This window comes from Enhydra lutris, unplaced genomic scaffold (genome assembly GCF_002288905.1).
Source record: "Enhydra lutris kenyoni isolate GAN:26980312 unplaced genomic scaffold, ASM228890v2 scaffoldscaffold1, whole genome shotgun sequence".
In the NCBI taxonomy this organism is placed as follows: domain Eukaryota; kingdom Metazoa; phylum Chordata; class Mammalia; order Carnivora; family Mustelidae; genus Enhydra; species Enhydra lutris.
The window spans coordinates 103596816-103612985 of NW_019154085.1; the positions used below are offsets into that span (position 1 = coordinate 103596816).

At 39.8% G+C, this 16170-nt stretch overlaps 1 protein-coding gene across 4 annotated transcripts in view; it reads right to left on the reverse strand.

Annotated features, from left to right (window-relative positions):
• Nucleotides 1-262: 262 nt before the first annotated feature.
• The window catches only part of LOC111144222 (chromosome unknown C2orf76 homolog), a 55174-nt gene continuing 39266 nt past the window's right edge, over nucleotides 263-16170 (reverse strand). For 3 of the 4 annotated variants that reach the window (XM_022498437.1, XM_022498450.1, XM_022498444.1), the window contains 4 exons: nucleotides 16062-16112; nucleotides 12289-12326; nucleotides 8664-8745; nucleotides 263-431 (listed from right to left, as the gene is read on the reverse strand). In XM_022498437.1, the coding sequence (XP_022354145.1) occupies nucleotides 355-431; nucleotides 8664-8745; nucleotides 12289-12326; nucleotides 16062-16112 (248 nt within the window). In that variant the 3' untranslated portion in view covers nucleotides 263-354. The remainder of the gene's footprint in view (nucleotides 432-8663; nucleotides 8746-12288; nucleotides 12327-16061; nucleotides 16113-16170) is intronic. The other variant, XM_022498458.1, reaches the window with a different exon arrangement.

Below are 16170 nucleotides of genomic sequence, written 5' to 3' on the forward strand. Positions count from 1 at the left end.
GACTCCCCGCTGAGCAGGGAGCCCAACTTGGGGTTCCACCCCAGGACCCTGGGAACATGACGAGTCGAAGGTAGACACTTAACCAACTGAGCCACCCAGGCACCCCTCCATGATAATTTTTGAATAACTATTTCTTTCATTTAAAAAAAAATGTTTTTCTCATAAATATTATATTATTTTACAACAAGAAAGAAAGAAAAAGGGCAGACCTGCAGAAAGAGAAAACACCACAGATTCGAGCTCACATAGCAGAGCCTGAGATTAATTTTTAAGTTTATTTGTCAATTTCCAAAACTCACTAGTGGAATAAAGAGCTTAATACAGGTATGCAAAATGAGAGCCCCCAAGAGGTTTTCACCAGGATGAAATGGGATTTGCTTTGTAGTTCTTATAATCTTCTTCACAGAAGAATGCAATTTCAGTTTCATGAGCTGGAAAAAAAAAAGAAGACAATGGAAAAAAATTTTAATGTAAAACTAGATTTTAAGCAAGCATTAAAATCCATATTACTCTGATTCAGTGTTTCAGATGCCTAAAGTGAGAAAGATGAACTACTTGTTTGGTTTCACATTTCACCAAATCAACAAGAAGTATCAGCTGTCGTTGTAAGAATTTAAAATTCGAATAATTTAAAAGTAAAAAGAAAAATACAAAAAGAAATTAAAAACAAGAATGAGTACAAGACTGGTTTCCAGGAAACCATAAAATTACTCATGTCAGAGTCCTCTTAACAATCCTAGAAAATAAACATTTATTTTTTTCCAAATGTGCTGCTCAGTTCTGAAGGAGGAGGGAAAAATGCTTTTTTTTTTCTCTTTGAAATTAGCCTGTAGGTATAATAATTTAATACTTAGAGGATCAGTAGAATACTTTACAGATCACTTTACATTCTCCCTCATGACCCATCAAAATATGTGTCTGAAGAAGTTAATTTTTTGCCTGCTTATGACTAATTCATGAGGCTTCAACAATATGCAAAGTGAAAGACACAAATTGGCTTCTCCCGCAATACCTTCAAACACCTCTAATTATTCACAGGGGATACGGCACAGCTAAAGGACCCGCAAAGGAGCAGAGCAGTCACAATTCTTTCAACCTAGCAGGTCAAGGACTCGGTCTTCTAAAACAATAAGTCAGCAACATTATTAATTCAGACTGGAGACAAATCTGATGGAGAGCCTTCCAATTATTAAACATGCAGTTCTTTAAGGTGTGTGCCAACAAGTTCCACGTTTTTTTTTTTTAAATTAAACCAGAAGTTAATACAGTCTGCTTAGCTTTTACAGAAAGAGCAAAAGGGCCTGCAGACTCTCGACAGGAAAACAGACGAGATTATTTGTAATGAATACCGATCACTCAATTAACATATCCTCTAAAAACAGACAAGTAAAAACTCTTCACGCCAAATAAATAGGATAATAGGGAAAGATGCCAAGGATTACCCCTGGTCTCTTAGTTTACCGAACTCATCTCATCACTAGAATTTGTCACAAAAGAATGAAATTAAGGAGCTTAGCATGACATGTCAGCTAAAAAAAAAAAAAAAAGTTTTTGCTGGTTTTAAGAATATCAAATTTAGGGGCGCCTGGGTGGCTCAGTTGGTTGTGTGTCTGCCTTTGGCTGGGGTTGTGATCCCAGGGTCATGGGATCGAGTCCTGTGTAGTGCTCCCTGCTCGGCTGGGAGCCTGCTTCTCCCTCTCCTACTCCCCCTGCTTGTGCTATCTCTCTGTCTCTCTCTGTCAAATAAATAAGTAAAATATCAAACTTATTGTTTCTCAATTATGAGTTACCGTGCTCATTACAGAAAATACAGAAATGCTCAAATTATAAAATAAAGTCGCCCATAGTCTCAGATCCTGATTCCAGGACCACTGCATCTTCAAGATTAAATGAAGAGTAATCTTGATGAAAATCAGATTGCAAACTCTCAGCACAATGAACCTGGGGGTGGGTGGGTGGCAGACAGGGCTGTGACAAGCTGAGACTCGGTGGGGAGGGGCTGGAAACAAATGAACCCTGGGCAAACAGGAAGTTCATGTACAGCTGAATTTTACACAAAAAAAGCATTTTAAAGAATGGCTAAGAGGCTCCACACTTGGAATGAGTAAAATGTTGAAAGGGGGGCTTGAGGAAACTCAATATTCAGAGAGAAGATATCTTAAGATCTATTCCTTTATATATAAAAAGCTCCTGGGTTCCCTTTTTTGAAGGGAAGCAAGCCCAAAGGTAGACCTCTATCATATGCAAGTGATTCTAATCATCCTCCAAATGGAGAATGAGCTAAAAGCACCCTGTTCTTCAGAATCACAATGCAGGGTTTTATCCACGATGTGCTATTTACATACAGAACTTTGCACAGTGCTTTGCCCACGCAGCACTTTGCTCAATACACACTAACTGTAATTACAATTTTCACTTACCGCTGTTGACATTTATCTGTACCCCTTTTGAGAAACCAACACATGGTATAGTTCCTCCGTATGGTAATAACAGGTTCAGAATAAACTGAAGGAAAGAAACGACTAACAAAGCATTTTTGCTTTGCCACTCAGGTTTTCTTGGGTCTAATTAACTTATAGATCAATTCGTTACTTCTCAAGTATTTTTATACGCCATCTCTCATACACGCTCAAAATGAGATCCCCTAAGAGAAAGATTTTCAGATGAATACTTTTTTCAAAAACAACAAGACAAGACTGACAAATGGGTTCCAGTCCCAATACTTTGTGAGGGCTGATAAAATTGACACCCTTCAAAAACTGGAAAATAGCACACAAGTTCAACATGGGTTACAATAAACATTCAAAAGTCAGACACAAAATGTATTTGAAACTCGAGTAATGTGATCCTCGAAGAAACCAAACAGAATGCTTTTTAAAATCTGCAAAATTCTGTTGAAAATGTTGGAAAATGATTTCCTGTATTTATGCCACGCATTTACTTGTCGATTGGAGTGAAAACAAATTACAGAAGATTTTCCAGAACCTCAGCATCCTCAACCTTTCGACCATTATCTCCTAAATTCTTGCTGCCCCAATTCTATTTAAAATGGCTCCAGAAGAACCCCGAGGACGTCTACTTCGTGCCAGTCCCCTAGGGCACCTGATTTTAAATTAAATGTGCTGCAGGCGCAGTGCACTCAGGTGCAGAGTGCCTCGGTGTGTGAATCCGAAATGAATGTAAAATCTAAAATCCAATAAATACACTGCCGGTTCATCCCTTTGTCTTACTAGCAAGTTAACTCAAGTGAGAACCCTCCAAATACGGCGCACCATTTTAATACTGACTTTCAAGTTTAATGCAATGAACACAAGCCAGGACCTTCAAACTCTGAAAATGAAATTAATAATTTTTTTTTGAGATCTTATTTATTAGAGAGAGAGAGAGCATGAATCGGGGCCAGAGGCAGAGGGAGAGGGAGAAGCAGACTCCCCACTGAGCAAGGAGCCCCCATGTGGGGCTCGATCCCAGGACCCTGAGATCGTGACCCGAGCCAAAGGCAGATGCTTAACTAATTGAGCCACCCAGGCGCCGCTGAAATTAATAATTTTATAATGTGTCCAAACAGGTCAGCCACATATATACATACACCCCTTTAACAGGAAAATAATGACTTTAAATAAAAGAATGTAAGAAAAACCAATTTTAAATGTAAAAGCTCAAGAAAAATTCAAGGCAATATACTTAAGCTCCCTAATTTATTCCAAAAAACTCCGTGAGGATTTTTGCACAGTTTTGAAGTCCCTAGCCTATTCTAGGTGGCACCATAGTAGTATACGGCACAGCAACTGTTGTCTGAGAAGAGAGACAGAGACATGTGCACTGACTCTATGGTACAGATAATTAATGATCAGGCAAGCTGTAATGTGATAATAAGTACAGATTACTGGGGGGGAAAAAAATACAGGAACACTGAGGACTGGTTTCTGCAGCAACGTGAGACCAAAAGGACAAAGTTTCACCTTCTCACCTGGTCCAAGAGTATATCCTATCTTTCTAAGGTTCCTAAAATCTGAATTTATAAATCATTAAAACTGTGCTCACAGCTGAGTTATATTTCTAAGTTTGCACCAAAGTTATCTCCAGCCAAGAGTTCCCAAACACAGTGCTTTATTTCATATTTGCTTCAAGCACCTGTTTTTTTAGATCAGCTGGCAGAGAGGACTTCAAGCTACAGTTCGAAGAGAATAAAAAGTAAAATAAATCTGACCTTTGATGGACTGGACACAGGCCTGTGAGTCCCACGGTGGTAAGGGGAGGATAAAAAGGGAAGAACAATCCATACCCCTGTTCTGGAATCCCAAAATCCCTGGGCCCCCCACATACTTTCCTGAGCACCAGACTACCACGGCTTTGATGTTTAAGGTAAACAGCCGCCCCTGTAAGATGCCGTTAAGGGAGGAGAGCATGTACGCCCTGAGATATCACCACTCAAAAGAGAACGGGAAAGGCACCTGGAACATTCAGGAAACACAAATCAAACATGATCCGGATAAAGAAGGGAGAGCCCAAGAATCCTGCAATATTAGCTGTACATCTGAGAGAATCAAAAGGTGCTGGGCACAAAGTCAGAGTTCTGGTTGTGGGCAGACAGCATGAGTTGACATAAAAAGAAAAGCGACCACAGGGGAGCTTTGGACTTATTACAGGATCTGGTTTGACACAAACTCTTCTCTCAGATAAGCACTTAGGGTTTGGTCCACTATATCTTGTTTTAAAATAGTTCCAGTAAAACACAACAGGCCTGAAAAGAGTTACCCTCCACCATTTTTTGCCTAAGGAAAGAGGATTCAAAAGATAAGATAATAGTAGTAGAATGTAGCTGAAGGAAAGACATAAAAACAGCATCCTAAAATTACTGACATGCAAATTTACCACTTAGGGGAATGAGTCCATAAAACTACAATCATTAATGACAAGATAAAAACCTTTGCATTTACAAATAACAATTCTAAGTAAAGCTTTCTTCTTTCTTCAAAAAAAAAAAAAAACCACATCTTTTTCCCTAGGTCTTTTAGCTCAGAGTCCACAAGCGAACGTGTGCCCTGACTTCGGGCGCAGAATATACAATTGGGATCTGCAAGGCAGTTAAAAGGCCGGGACAGGAACTGCAGAATTTCTCTGTGAGAGAAGAGATCTTCCAACAAGTTTGTTCCCCTAATTTCCCTCCCCTCACAGTTTTTCTCTTCCTTTCATGAATTCTGCAGAAAAGTCATAATGATACATTTGTTACATTGGCGTTGTTCCCATGGCAACTGGCTGTGATGGCAGAGTGACAGTTCTAAGCAAGGTCAAGTGAGAAAAAGGGAGCATGAGGACCTGGGATTCTTCTCTTCAACCACTTAAAAACCTAACCAGACAAGGCACCGAGGGAGGGGAAATTCCCCAGAAAAATCACACATTGCAGGTGTCATTTTTACAACTCTACTCCCACTCCTAATTTCTTGTGGCTCTCCAGGGAGCACAGCTTCCTTCCCCATGTGGAAGTGAAGCTTCTCCAGGGCACAGCATGGTGGCTGCAGGTGACACGGAGAGGAAGCCATTCTAGCCGGGTCAAGAGGCACCCCAGACCAGGACTGTGGGCTTGCCAGGGCCCAGGGCGGGGGGTGGGTGTGCAGTGTGAGGTTCTGGGATCACCCTGAAACCAGTGGGGAACTCGGGACAAGAATGTGATGCTCCTCAAAGACCCACGGCCTTATAACAAGAATGACAGAAAGATGGATTTGATTCTTTACTTTTACAGATCGTTCATTACACGAGTCTGAAAGTCACGACAGTTAAGCCAACAACTCACAGTATTTTAATAAATCCAAAACATTTGCCAGCTGCCTTCTCTAAAATGGTTTCCAAATACATATTTCTGAGGGTCTCCTCATGCATCGTTCCAGATGTTTTCATAAGCTTTTTTCACTCAGCTCTTACCACGCTGAAACAGGTTTAACGGTTTCTGTTTTGTTTTACAGAAATCAAAACAGAAGTTCAACAACACTAAATAGCTTATGAACAGTCACAAAATAAGTAAAATACACAGCCCTCACTCAAACCAATTTTCTCCAACTGTAGTAGGAGTATATTCTTTAAAAAAATTGGTTCCTTAATTTAGAGTACATGGGTACTATAGAAAATTTTTAAATTACAAGAACAATTAGATAATACCAAGAAAGAAAAAAGAAATCAATTGCTTGCAGTGCCACCAGCCAGAGAAACACTTCTATAATTTCATTAGATGATCTTTTCTTCATATACACGTATAGACGCATAAATATATACATTTATGAACAATGATGGTATCACATACTATATTCTATTTCCATGCAATAAAGAAAGCTCTACATCAGTGATTCACCAATGGGAAAGGTGAGAGACCTCTGTCACCCCTTTGAAGGCACATCTCAATCTTGGGGGAGTCACGGAGCTTGAGAAAGCATACTCCTGTTGGCCTGGTAATAGATGTGACAGGAAGTTAAGGGTGAGGAAGTCTTACTGGCCAAATTGACTGACAGGAAGTTAGAGGTAGTATACATTCCCGACAGTAAACCCAGAGGGTATCCACTTCCCAACACTCTCTTGGATACTACCACTTTTTTTACGTCGGTTAGTCTTCAAATGACTGCTTGTCCAAGGTCACCCAGCCAGTAAGTGGCAGAATCAGGCTGAAAACCCACGAACTTTGGCTCTGGTCTCTAATTCTTAACCACTAGCCTAGTACACCTTCATAGTGCATTTCTCTCTGGACTCATAAGGCTGAACTATTTTTCATAGATTAGCCATTTCTTTTATCAGTAGACTTTTTTTCACCTTTTTCCAAGCTAATTATAAGAGCTTTTTATAAATTCAGGCTAATAACTTTTCGTCATATATGAAATATTTTTTTCATTGTTTAGTGCTTCTCCTTTAACTCTATTTACAGAATTAAATCTATCATTTCTCCCTGCTTTATGGCTCTGCCTTCAAGGTCACGCTTGAAGAGCTCTTCTCCCCAAGATTATGAAAACTACTAAGCTACATTTTATTTAAAAAAGATTTTTCTTACACTATGACATATAATCAATCAACAATTTATTTTGGAATAAAGGTCGAGATAGGATTTAAATTTTATTTTCCCGAATGCTTTGGCAATGGGCCTAACATCATTTTCTGGCTAATTCATTCTTACCCCACTTATTTGAGAGGTCACAACTTTATCATATTGTGAGATCTTACTTTTTTTAGTTTCTTTCTGATCTTTTCCACGGAGGTTTTAATCCCTCCATCAATAACAAAACCAGTCTGTTATAATAATTACAGCTTTATGTTTTAACAAGCGGGGCTAGCTTCTAGGTGCCCCATGCCTCAGTAACACAGGTACCATTTGCCATAATAACAGAACAGCATGTGAAGAAATAAATGGCAAAATAAAAACTGTGTTTTCAAATAAGAGCAATAGTTACCTTACATATTTATGCTATGAAAAGACACTAAATATAGCCAATAGTGTAGACAAACAAGGAAAGCAAGCCTAAGATTTTGTAACATGTTATTTAGGATCCTATTTAAATTAGAAGACCTGGGGCGCTTGGGTGGCTCACTCGGTTAAGCAGCTGCCTTGGGCTGGGGTCATGATCCCAGGGCCCTGGGACTGAGTCCTCACTCAGCAGGGAGCCTGCTTCTTCCTCTCCCTTTGCCTGCTGCTCCCCCTACTAATGCGTGCATGCTCTCTGTCAAATAAATAAATAAAATCTTTAAAAATAAATAAATAAGACCTCTCAGGAACTCACTTTAGGCACGTGTGTCACTCAAAACTGGATTCCTGACATATGTCACTAAAATAACTCAATAGAACACCTGTCAAAAAAAAAACAAGACAAAACAAAAAAACCAGTCAAGCTTCCCAACATGGACCTCACTTGGGAGTGCCCCTTAACCAGTGTGTCTGGATAATTACAAAGTAAGTGTGATTTGTGCTGTTTCCTTGGAGTCACGGACCACAGAGGTACGACAATGGCATAGCACCTTCAACAGTCCCACCTCTCTGAAAAGCCTCGCTCCCAGCTGCCAGAGACTCTCCAGATGCACATACACAGAATTAGAGTGACATCTAATGGTCACAAAACACGCCACATGGCATTTCTTTAAAATAGAACTACCTGCACATTCTAGGCTGAAAAGCTAACTCGGGCCCCCTTTCAAGCGCACACTAGAGGCTCCTGTTTGAAATCCCACAACGGGGCGGCCCCGAGCGGTCGGGAGGACTATTAGAAACCGCGCTACACCTTCTACAAACAACAGCTCAGTTCATTATTCCCCATTAGTTCTACCAGGTCCATTTCTCTCAAACCATCCATTCAAATGATGCTGATAAGAGTAAATAGGTTATTAAGTGAGTAATAGCCTGTCAATCACTTAAAACAACCCTCCGCAGGATTCTGAGCAGACCTGCAGGAAAGAACTATTTGCATTCTGCACATTCGGAGAGCAGCTATCTCCTGCCCTCAGTCAAATGATCTGAATGTACATCATTCTTGTCCTCCTCCTCTGAATAATTATCAGGGAGTGTAAAGGGCACCCAGGGTAGCATTTACTTTGCTGCAACTTATGCAAACACAATCAGCCAGGCGTCGGGCGTCGGTGGGGCGGCCGGGGACATGAGTGCCCCTCCAGCAGCATGCGGCGCACTTTCTCACCAATTCCCGCAGCTCGCAGCGTGCAGTCTTCTTCCAGCATGAGCGTGTCGTCGTCTTCCAGGCTCAATACAAGCTCGTTGGTCTGGGAAGAAAGAAAACCTGCATCTTATCAGTACTCGTATGTGCTTCGTATTTGGTTAAGACGTTTCAAAGACACAGAATTCTTACCCTGTGTGACAGCAGTAACCAAAGTCACATGCTCTTCCCATCATCATCGGGACAGAAGCAAATGGATGTGAGCGCTGACGATGTGCGCACTCCATAAGTGCTGAGGGGACAGCGCCCTAGCACGGAGCTTTGGGGCCAGGTCTGGATGGAAATTTGGGTGGAGCCTGCTTAAGATTCTTTCTCTCCCTGTCCCTGTCACCCTCCTGACACCCTGCTCCCTCAATCTCTCACTCTAAAAAAAGGGGGGAGGTATGAATCTTCTCTTTTGCCCTGTGGTGAGGATGAAATGAGATGAAGTACAGAAAACCGTAACAGAGTGTCAGTCACAGAGCAAGGCCTCTCCATGTCAGCTGCTGCTGCGCTGTGCCTGTTGCCCTCATCGTCATCGTCATTGTCTCTTCCTCACAATATTCCAGGAGTCAGAGAGGTTAAGGCACAGACCTAGACGGGGCACCGATGGCTGAGTTGGTTAAACGTCTGCCTTCAACTCAGGTCATGATCCCAGGGTCCTGGGATCCAGCCCATGGAGGGCTCCCTGCTCAGCCGGGAGTCTGCTTCTCCCTCTACTACTCCCTCCTCTCTCCACCCCCACTCATGCTCTAAGTGCATGATAAATAAATAAATAAATGACACTTTAAAAAGAAAGGGAGGAAGGGAAGGAGGGAGGGAGGAAGGGGATAGAGAAAGAAAGAAAGAAAGCCAGCCAACCAGCCAGCCCAGAGTACACAGAACTGAGGCCCCTGAGCTCTGACCAGCCTGATTTTGGAGAGAAGCAAGTTTACCTGGATGGCTGAAAGCCCATTTATCTAAAAACCTTGTCCTACCTAGTAAACACTTGATCTCACATCATATTAACTTAATCCCATATCATACTGACTATAACCTTCCTCTATGAGGTTTGGGGTGGGAGTGGATGAGTTGGCCCTCCAGTGAAATTTACAAATCCAGTTAAACACTGTAAGTATAGGAGAAGATTCTGAGTGGATATCTGCCCCTAAAAAGCACACAGAGGTGACCACTAGTTGGACACACAGTACCACCTGTCAACAGAATGCAGCTGCTTAGCAACATCATCTATTTCTAGAATATGGCTAAGAGGGAAAAGAAAGGCCACTCCAGCAGCTAAAATAGAAGGCCCAGAAGGCATGCTCCGCAGTCCACAACTTCACCCACTAAAGCGCGCAGGGGCTTCACCTCTAGAGCACACAGATTAAAGGTGGGGGAGAACGATATTTAAAAAGATCATTTTAAGGGCTCCTGGGCGGCTCAATTGGTTGAGCATCTGCCTTCGGCTCGGGTCATGATTCCAGAGTCCTGAGATTGAGTCCCACACCAGGGTCCCTGCTCAGCAGGGAGCCTGCTTCTCCCTCTCCCTCTGCCTGCTGCTCCTCCTGCTTGTACACTCTCTGTCAAATTAATTAATAAAATCTTTCAAAAAAGTCATTTTGGAATAGGTAGCACATACTCATGATACAAAATTCTCCAAGCACATAGGGAAGAGTGAAAAGTACGTCTCCTCACATTCAGGTTGTTTCCGTTTCTTGCTACCCTAAAAAACCCAGCAACAAACATGCTCATAACCTGTGTCATGCTGCCTATGTATGAGTTTTCTATGTAACTTCTAGAAGTGGAATCATTAGGTCAGAGAGCACGTGCAACTGTATTCTGGCAGATGTCACTAAACTATGCTCCCGAGTAGTCGTGTAACACTTTACAGGAACGCTACTGATCGCTGAGAGTACCTGTTTCCCATAGCGCCGCTGACACCGTGTCTTATCAAAACCGTTTGATCCCTGCCAACCTAACAGATGGAGATTAAGTGTGGTCTTAATCTGCATTTATTTTGAGTCAAGTTGTAAATATTTTGTTTTTTAATGGACTTGAAGGATCATTTTTTAAGTGGAATTATAAAATAGCATCCTATACTAAGAAAATTAGGTCTTTTCTGTAATGTAAGTTAGAAAATTTCCCCCGTTTTCATTCATTCCTCAATTTTCCTTAGTGTTTTTTTTTCCTGGTAAAAGTTGCTGAATGGTTGAATAAATGAGTAAAATTATCAATTTTTTATAGTTTCTGGGTTTTTTACCATACTTAGGAAGACTTTCACTCTAAGATTATTTTAAAATTCTACCTTCTCTTCAAATGTTTTTGTCAATTTCATTTTTTTTTAAAGCTTTTAATTATGGAGAATTTAAAACATACAGAACAGCACAATGAACCCTCCACACGCCCATCATCCGGCTTGAACAAATGATCTACTCGTGTTCAATCAGTTTCATCTCCGTCCTCACCTGTGGGCTTCATTTTCACATTTACATCATTAATCCATGGGTATTTATTTTGTCAAAAAGAAAAGAATGTGGATTCAGCTCACTGTTTTCTGGATGTCTCACAACTGTCCCACTAATACTTACTGAATCCTCATGTTTTCTCCATAGCTTTAAAATGTTATTCTTATTATACACTAAATTCTGATATATATTTGGGTCAATTTTTGGAGTTTTAATTCTGTGCCATGGACCTAAGAGTTCATATAGCAGCACCACACGCTTTTATTTACTAGAGTTTAATGATATGGCTAATATATGTCAGGGCTAGTCACTCCCCTTTCTCTTCCTTTTTCTAACTATTCTTATCTATTTTTTGCGTATTAGTGTTATAATCAGCTGCTTTCATTTATATATATGGGGTGGCATTAAATTCATGAACTAAGAAAAAATGGACATCCTCATGCTGGTGCATCTTTCCATCCAAATATCCTAAGCATTTCCATTTAAGTCTTATGTTGGCTCCCTTTTGGCACATCTACTGTCGTGAAATTGAGGTAGAATTTCACATAAATAAAATGCACAGATCCAAGGGGAGTTCGGTTCAATGAGTCTGGACAACTGAATGACCCTCACTAGCATTTCGAAGTCTCCTCGCTGAGCAGGGAGCCCAAAGCGGGGCTCGATCCCAGGACCCGAGATCATGACCCGAGCCAAAGACAGATGCTTAACCAACTGAGCCACCCAGGTACCCCAAATAGTATTTATTTCTGAATTCACCTAATTTCCTTGTCTTCCCTAGTCTTAGATACCCACCATAAACTCAATCAGCTTTCAAGTAACTGTATACCAGAGATTACAAAGAAAATGCCATGAGGGTACGGCTGTCGCCTGTGAATTAGTAACTTCAAAAAACATATTTTTGCATATATATTTTTACAGTAAACATTTGCTTGACATAGAAAATGCATGCTTTTAAAAAAATGAACACTTTTTTAAAGGATCTACCACTAATAGGGGCTTGGTGGGTTTTTTCCCCTTAATGGCTGTAGAAAGGGTACTCACGAAATAAAAAATGCTAAAAAATAATGGGAAATATTTTAGAAGTACGTGTGTTCATTCATTTATTCACTGAGACAGCCAACAGTGATTATTCGCTATGTGCCAGATACTGTACATATGAAACGTACCTTTGCTTTATGTGCCTGATGAACAATCTTTAATTTATCTGAAAGAAAAAAAAAGTTTTTGTAAAAGATTATTTTAAAACTTCATTTGAATAATCTGAAATGGGAGGTCACAGTAAGAAACTTAAGTCCTTGCCTTATGATCCATTTACTTAAAAATCTAGTGTACAGTAAATTAAAAAATTACTTTTATATATCATCACCTTAAAGGTCACTGCTGTATAAAGATATCTGAAAGCCAAAAAAAAAAAAAAAAAAAAAAAAGATATCTGAAAGCCTTGGTCTTTGACACACAAAACTGATGCCATAACCGGCAATGAACTTGGCACATCTTCCCTTAGAATAGAAGACAGGTGGATATTACTCGATCCTGTTTTTTGGAGTCGCAGAAGTCTATAATTAGCAAATAATGTAAAACATGTCAGACGTTAACATGAGCAGTTCAAAAAGCCTAGTGATCTCTCAGAATACATGCAGTGACAGGAGGTCAAACGACCATCCTGACAAGTTGTCACCACGCTCCAAGCTCAGGCTCACTGGTAATGTGAGCACAGCAGTTAAAGCCCAAAGAGTATCACTATTTGCCTCCTGGTTTTCACATGCTGCACAGACTCACACCACCTAATCTGCTTTATTCCATCCTCCTTCACTCCTTAATCTGTTTATCTTGATGTCAGGCTACGCTGTGCTTTTCCAATAAGTCATTTCTCCACATTGGGTGCAGTCCCACTCTGCAACAGTGAGCTCTTAATTCTAGCAGGGGCTCAGCACTCAACGGGTTTCAAACCAGAAAGCTTCCAATTCTTAACTCCAATTCTTAACTATTAATTAACATATTATGATATGTATTATTATATCTGGATAAACTCCTAACCTTAAATTAACGTTCCTTTCTATCAATCAGGCCGTTCGATTCAATAAAGAATTCCAATAGTAAAATGAAATGAAAGGATCTACTTTAAAAATGGGCCTTGATTTAACTCTGTTCTAATACTACAAAAGAATAGGGTAGCTATTGAGTTAAGAACTGGCACTCTGAATTACCCGTTATTTTAAACACAAGGTCAGCCTAATTCTAGGACTGCAACTATATACTCTTAAGAACTAAAAATAAACCTAATTTAGGTGAAAAAATGCATCCTAGGGATGTAAATATACCACAATTGCTAAAAATAAGTTCAGAATGTACACAAGAAAATAAACAAATTGGCTTTGGATTATCTATTATTCTGAGTTACTTATCTTTTTCTCATAGTAGATAGATATTGGTTTATTACAAAAGGCAAGTTAGAAAAGCCAATAACAGTTTTTTAAGTAAAAGGATCCTGCTTAAAGTCTGTTACAACTAACAAGCAAAACTGTGGTTTGACCTTACCAAATATCAGTCATGTTCTACATATTTTGCTAATGAGCCTTTATTAGAAATATCCTTGCTCTGATGGGTCCTGCAAACCCACAATAAGAAGGCCATATATATATATATATATATAGCAGCAGAAGAAATGATTTGAACAGAAATTTTCAGATTTTTCCCTCCAACAGTAACCAGCAAGACTTGGTAAGAGGGTCAGAAGAAAAACAAGCTAGCAAAAAATATTGTACTAATAATGTCCTTTTCCTTGTTGAATAATCTCTTTCACAGGAGTGTAAACTCATAAAAATAAAAAGAATAGGGGTGCCTGGGTGGCTCAGTCCAGGGTTTTGGGATTGAGTCCCACACCAGGCTCCCTGCTCAGCGGGGAGCCTGCTTCTCCCTCTGCCTGCTGTTCTCCCTGCTTGTGCTCTGTCTCTCTCTTTCTCAAGTGAATAAATGAAATCGTTAAAAATAAATAAACAGGGGCACCTGGGTGGCTCAGTGGGTTAAAGCCTCTGCCTTTGGCTCAGGTCATGATCCCAGGGTCCTGGGATCGAGCCCCGCATCGGGCTCTCTGCTCAGCAGAGAGCTTGCTTCCTCCTCTCTCTCTGCCTGCCTCTCTGCCTACTTGTGATCTCTGTCTGTCAAATAAATAAATAAAATCTTTAATAAATAAATAAATAAATAAACAAACAAATAATAAAATGAATATATTTGTGAGGCATTTGACATGTTCACACAAGCGTGGTTTAGTCTCACCAGCCTTATGAAACAAACAGAATCAGCAGCCCACACTGCACAGCCACCAATATTTACTGCACACACGCACAGTGTCTAGGTGATAAGGATTTAAAAATAAGACCACATCCAATGTGCTTTAGAACACAATCTGGTCGGGATAAATCCATCATAGGTGTAGATGCCAGTTAAACAGGAAGAAGGACCCTGAGAAATCTCAGACTCTCTGTGGCCTGGCCAGCGAGCCAGCCCTTTGCCCAAGGGCACGGAGACCTCAACTAGCAAAGCTGAAATCTGATGCCGCAGCCTTTCCACTCCACAGCACCCAGTGTATCCTGTTCCCACAGAGCAGGTAGCAATACCGGTGGACGAGGACAGGTGAGAAAGTAAAATCTGGCCTTCCTTCTTGAACACAAAGTGGCAGATTTTTCCAGAGCCAAACGTAGACTGAATCACTAAAAGTCTATCAAAACCCCAATGGTTCTCCAATTTCTCATCTCCCAGATAAATGTGTTCATTTCTCTTGCCAATTCACCTGAATAGTATACAAATCCTAGGACAAAACAGTGTTAATTAAGTGGGGAAAATGTAAGAGGTACACGATCTACCACTGTGATGATTAACAGTTAGATATTCTAATGCGTTCAGTACCTAAAACTTATCTTCCAAAATGACTTACAGGGAACACAAGTTAGAATGTGTATGCATACACACGCACGTGCACACGCACACACACACCGTGACGAAAAGGAAATGGCATCTGTAGGTTGATTCAAGTTCAAGGTTTTATTGCAAGTCATTATACTCTGAAAGCCACGCAAGCCAAAATTGAGAAGATTCATATTTACTTAATCATGCTTTTTATTCCTTTCTCTTATTCAATATTTAGTATGTAAATTCTTTAAGCCCAATAAATCAAAGTACTTTCCACTCAATGCCTTCAGCTTCTGCTTGACTACCCCTTATGACCTCACAATTAGTCTCTGGATATTAAAATGCATACACACGGTGAAGATTGTGATTTCAAAGTATTTTAGGTCATAAGTTGCTCTACCAAATGGGAACAGAATTAAAAGCCACTCCAAAAAATGATCTAAGGTAATAAAAAATTTATACTTCAAAAAATGTCTGTACCAATTAACAGAAATATTTATTAGATGCGTCATAATTTTCAAGTGAGGCCTCAAACTCAAAGTTTGGTGAGTGTCACTAAGCTGAAGGTTAATAACTGTACCAACTATTACACCAAGTAATGGAACCCAACTTCCTGCCTCATTACTGCATTGTTTAATCGACCACTGCAACATACAAAATTACTAAATACTATGCTCAAGTTACTGGCATTTAAAATGTTTAATCTCTTCTTTTAATTCCTAGTCTGAAATCATTTTTCCTTCCTGGTTACCGGACAAATTCATTTTAGACATCATTTCCCAAACATGTTATTTGTTCCTCACAAATAGGCCACTTTCGTACACTATTACAATTTACTTTGATGACACACCAAGATTCCTCTGGGTTTTTTTATTTTTATTTTTTCCTCTATTTCTAAGTAAATTTCCATATTGATTTTTATTTACAGATAGTAATCTCATTTTTGAAAACCAAATTCAAACTGCCATCAACACAAAACTAACAAAATAATATTATTATACATTTTTAAAGGATAAGTAAAATTAGTTACCATATTTATAATTTCTGAATGGTGGTGGGAGGCTGGTCCTTAAAGGAATATCTATAAGAGAAATATTATTTTTATTATATTCCAATAGACACTTGTAGCATATACGTAG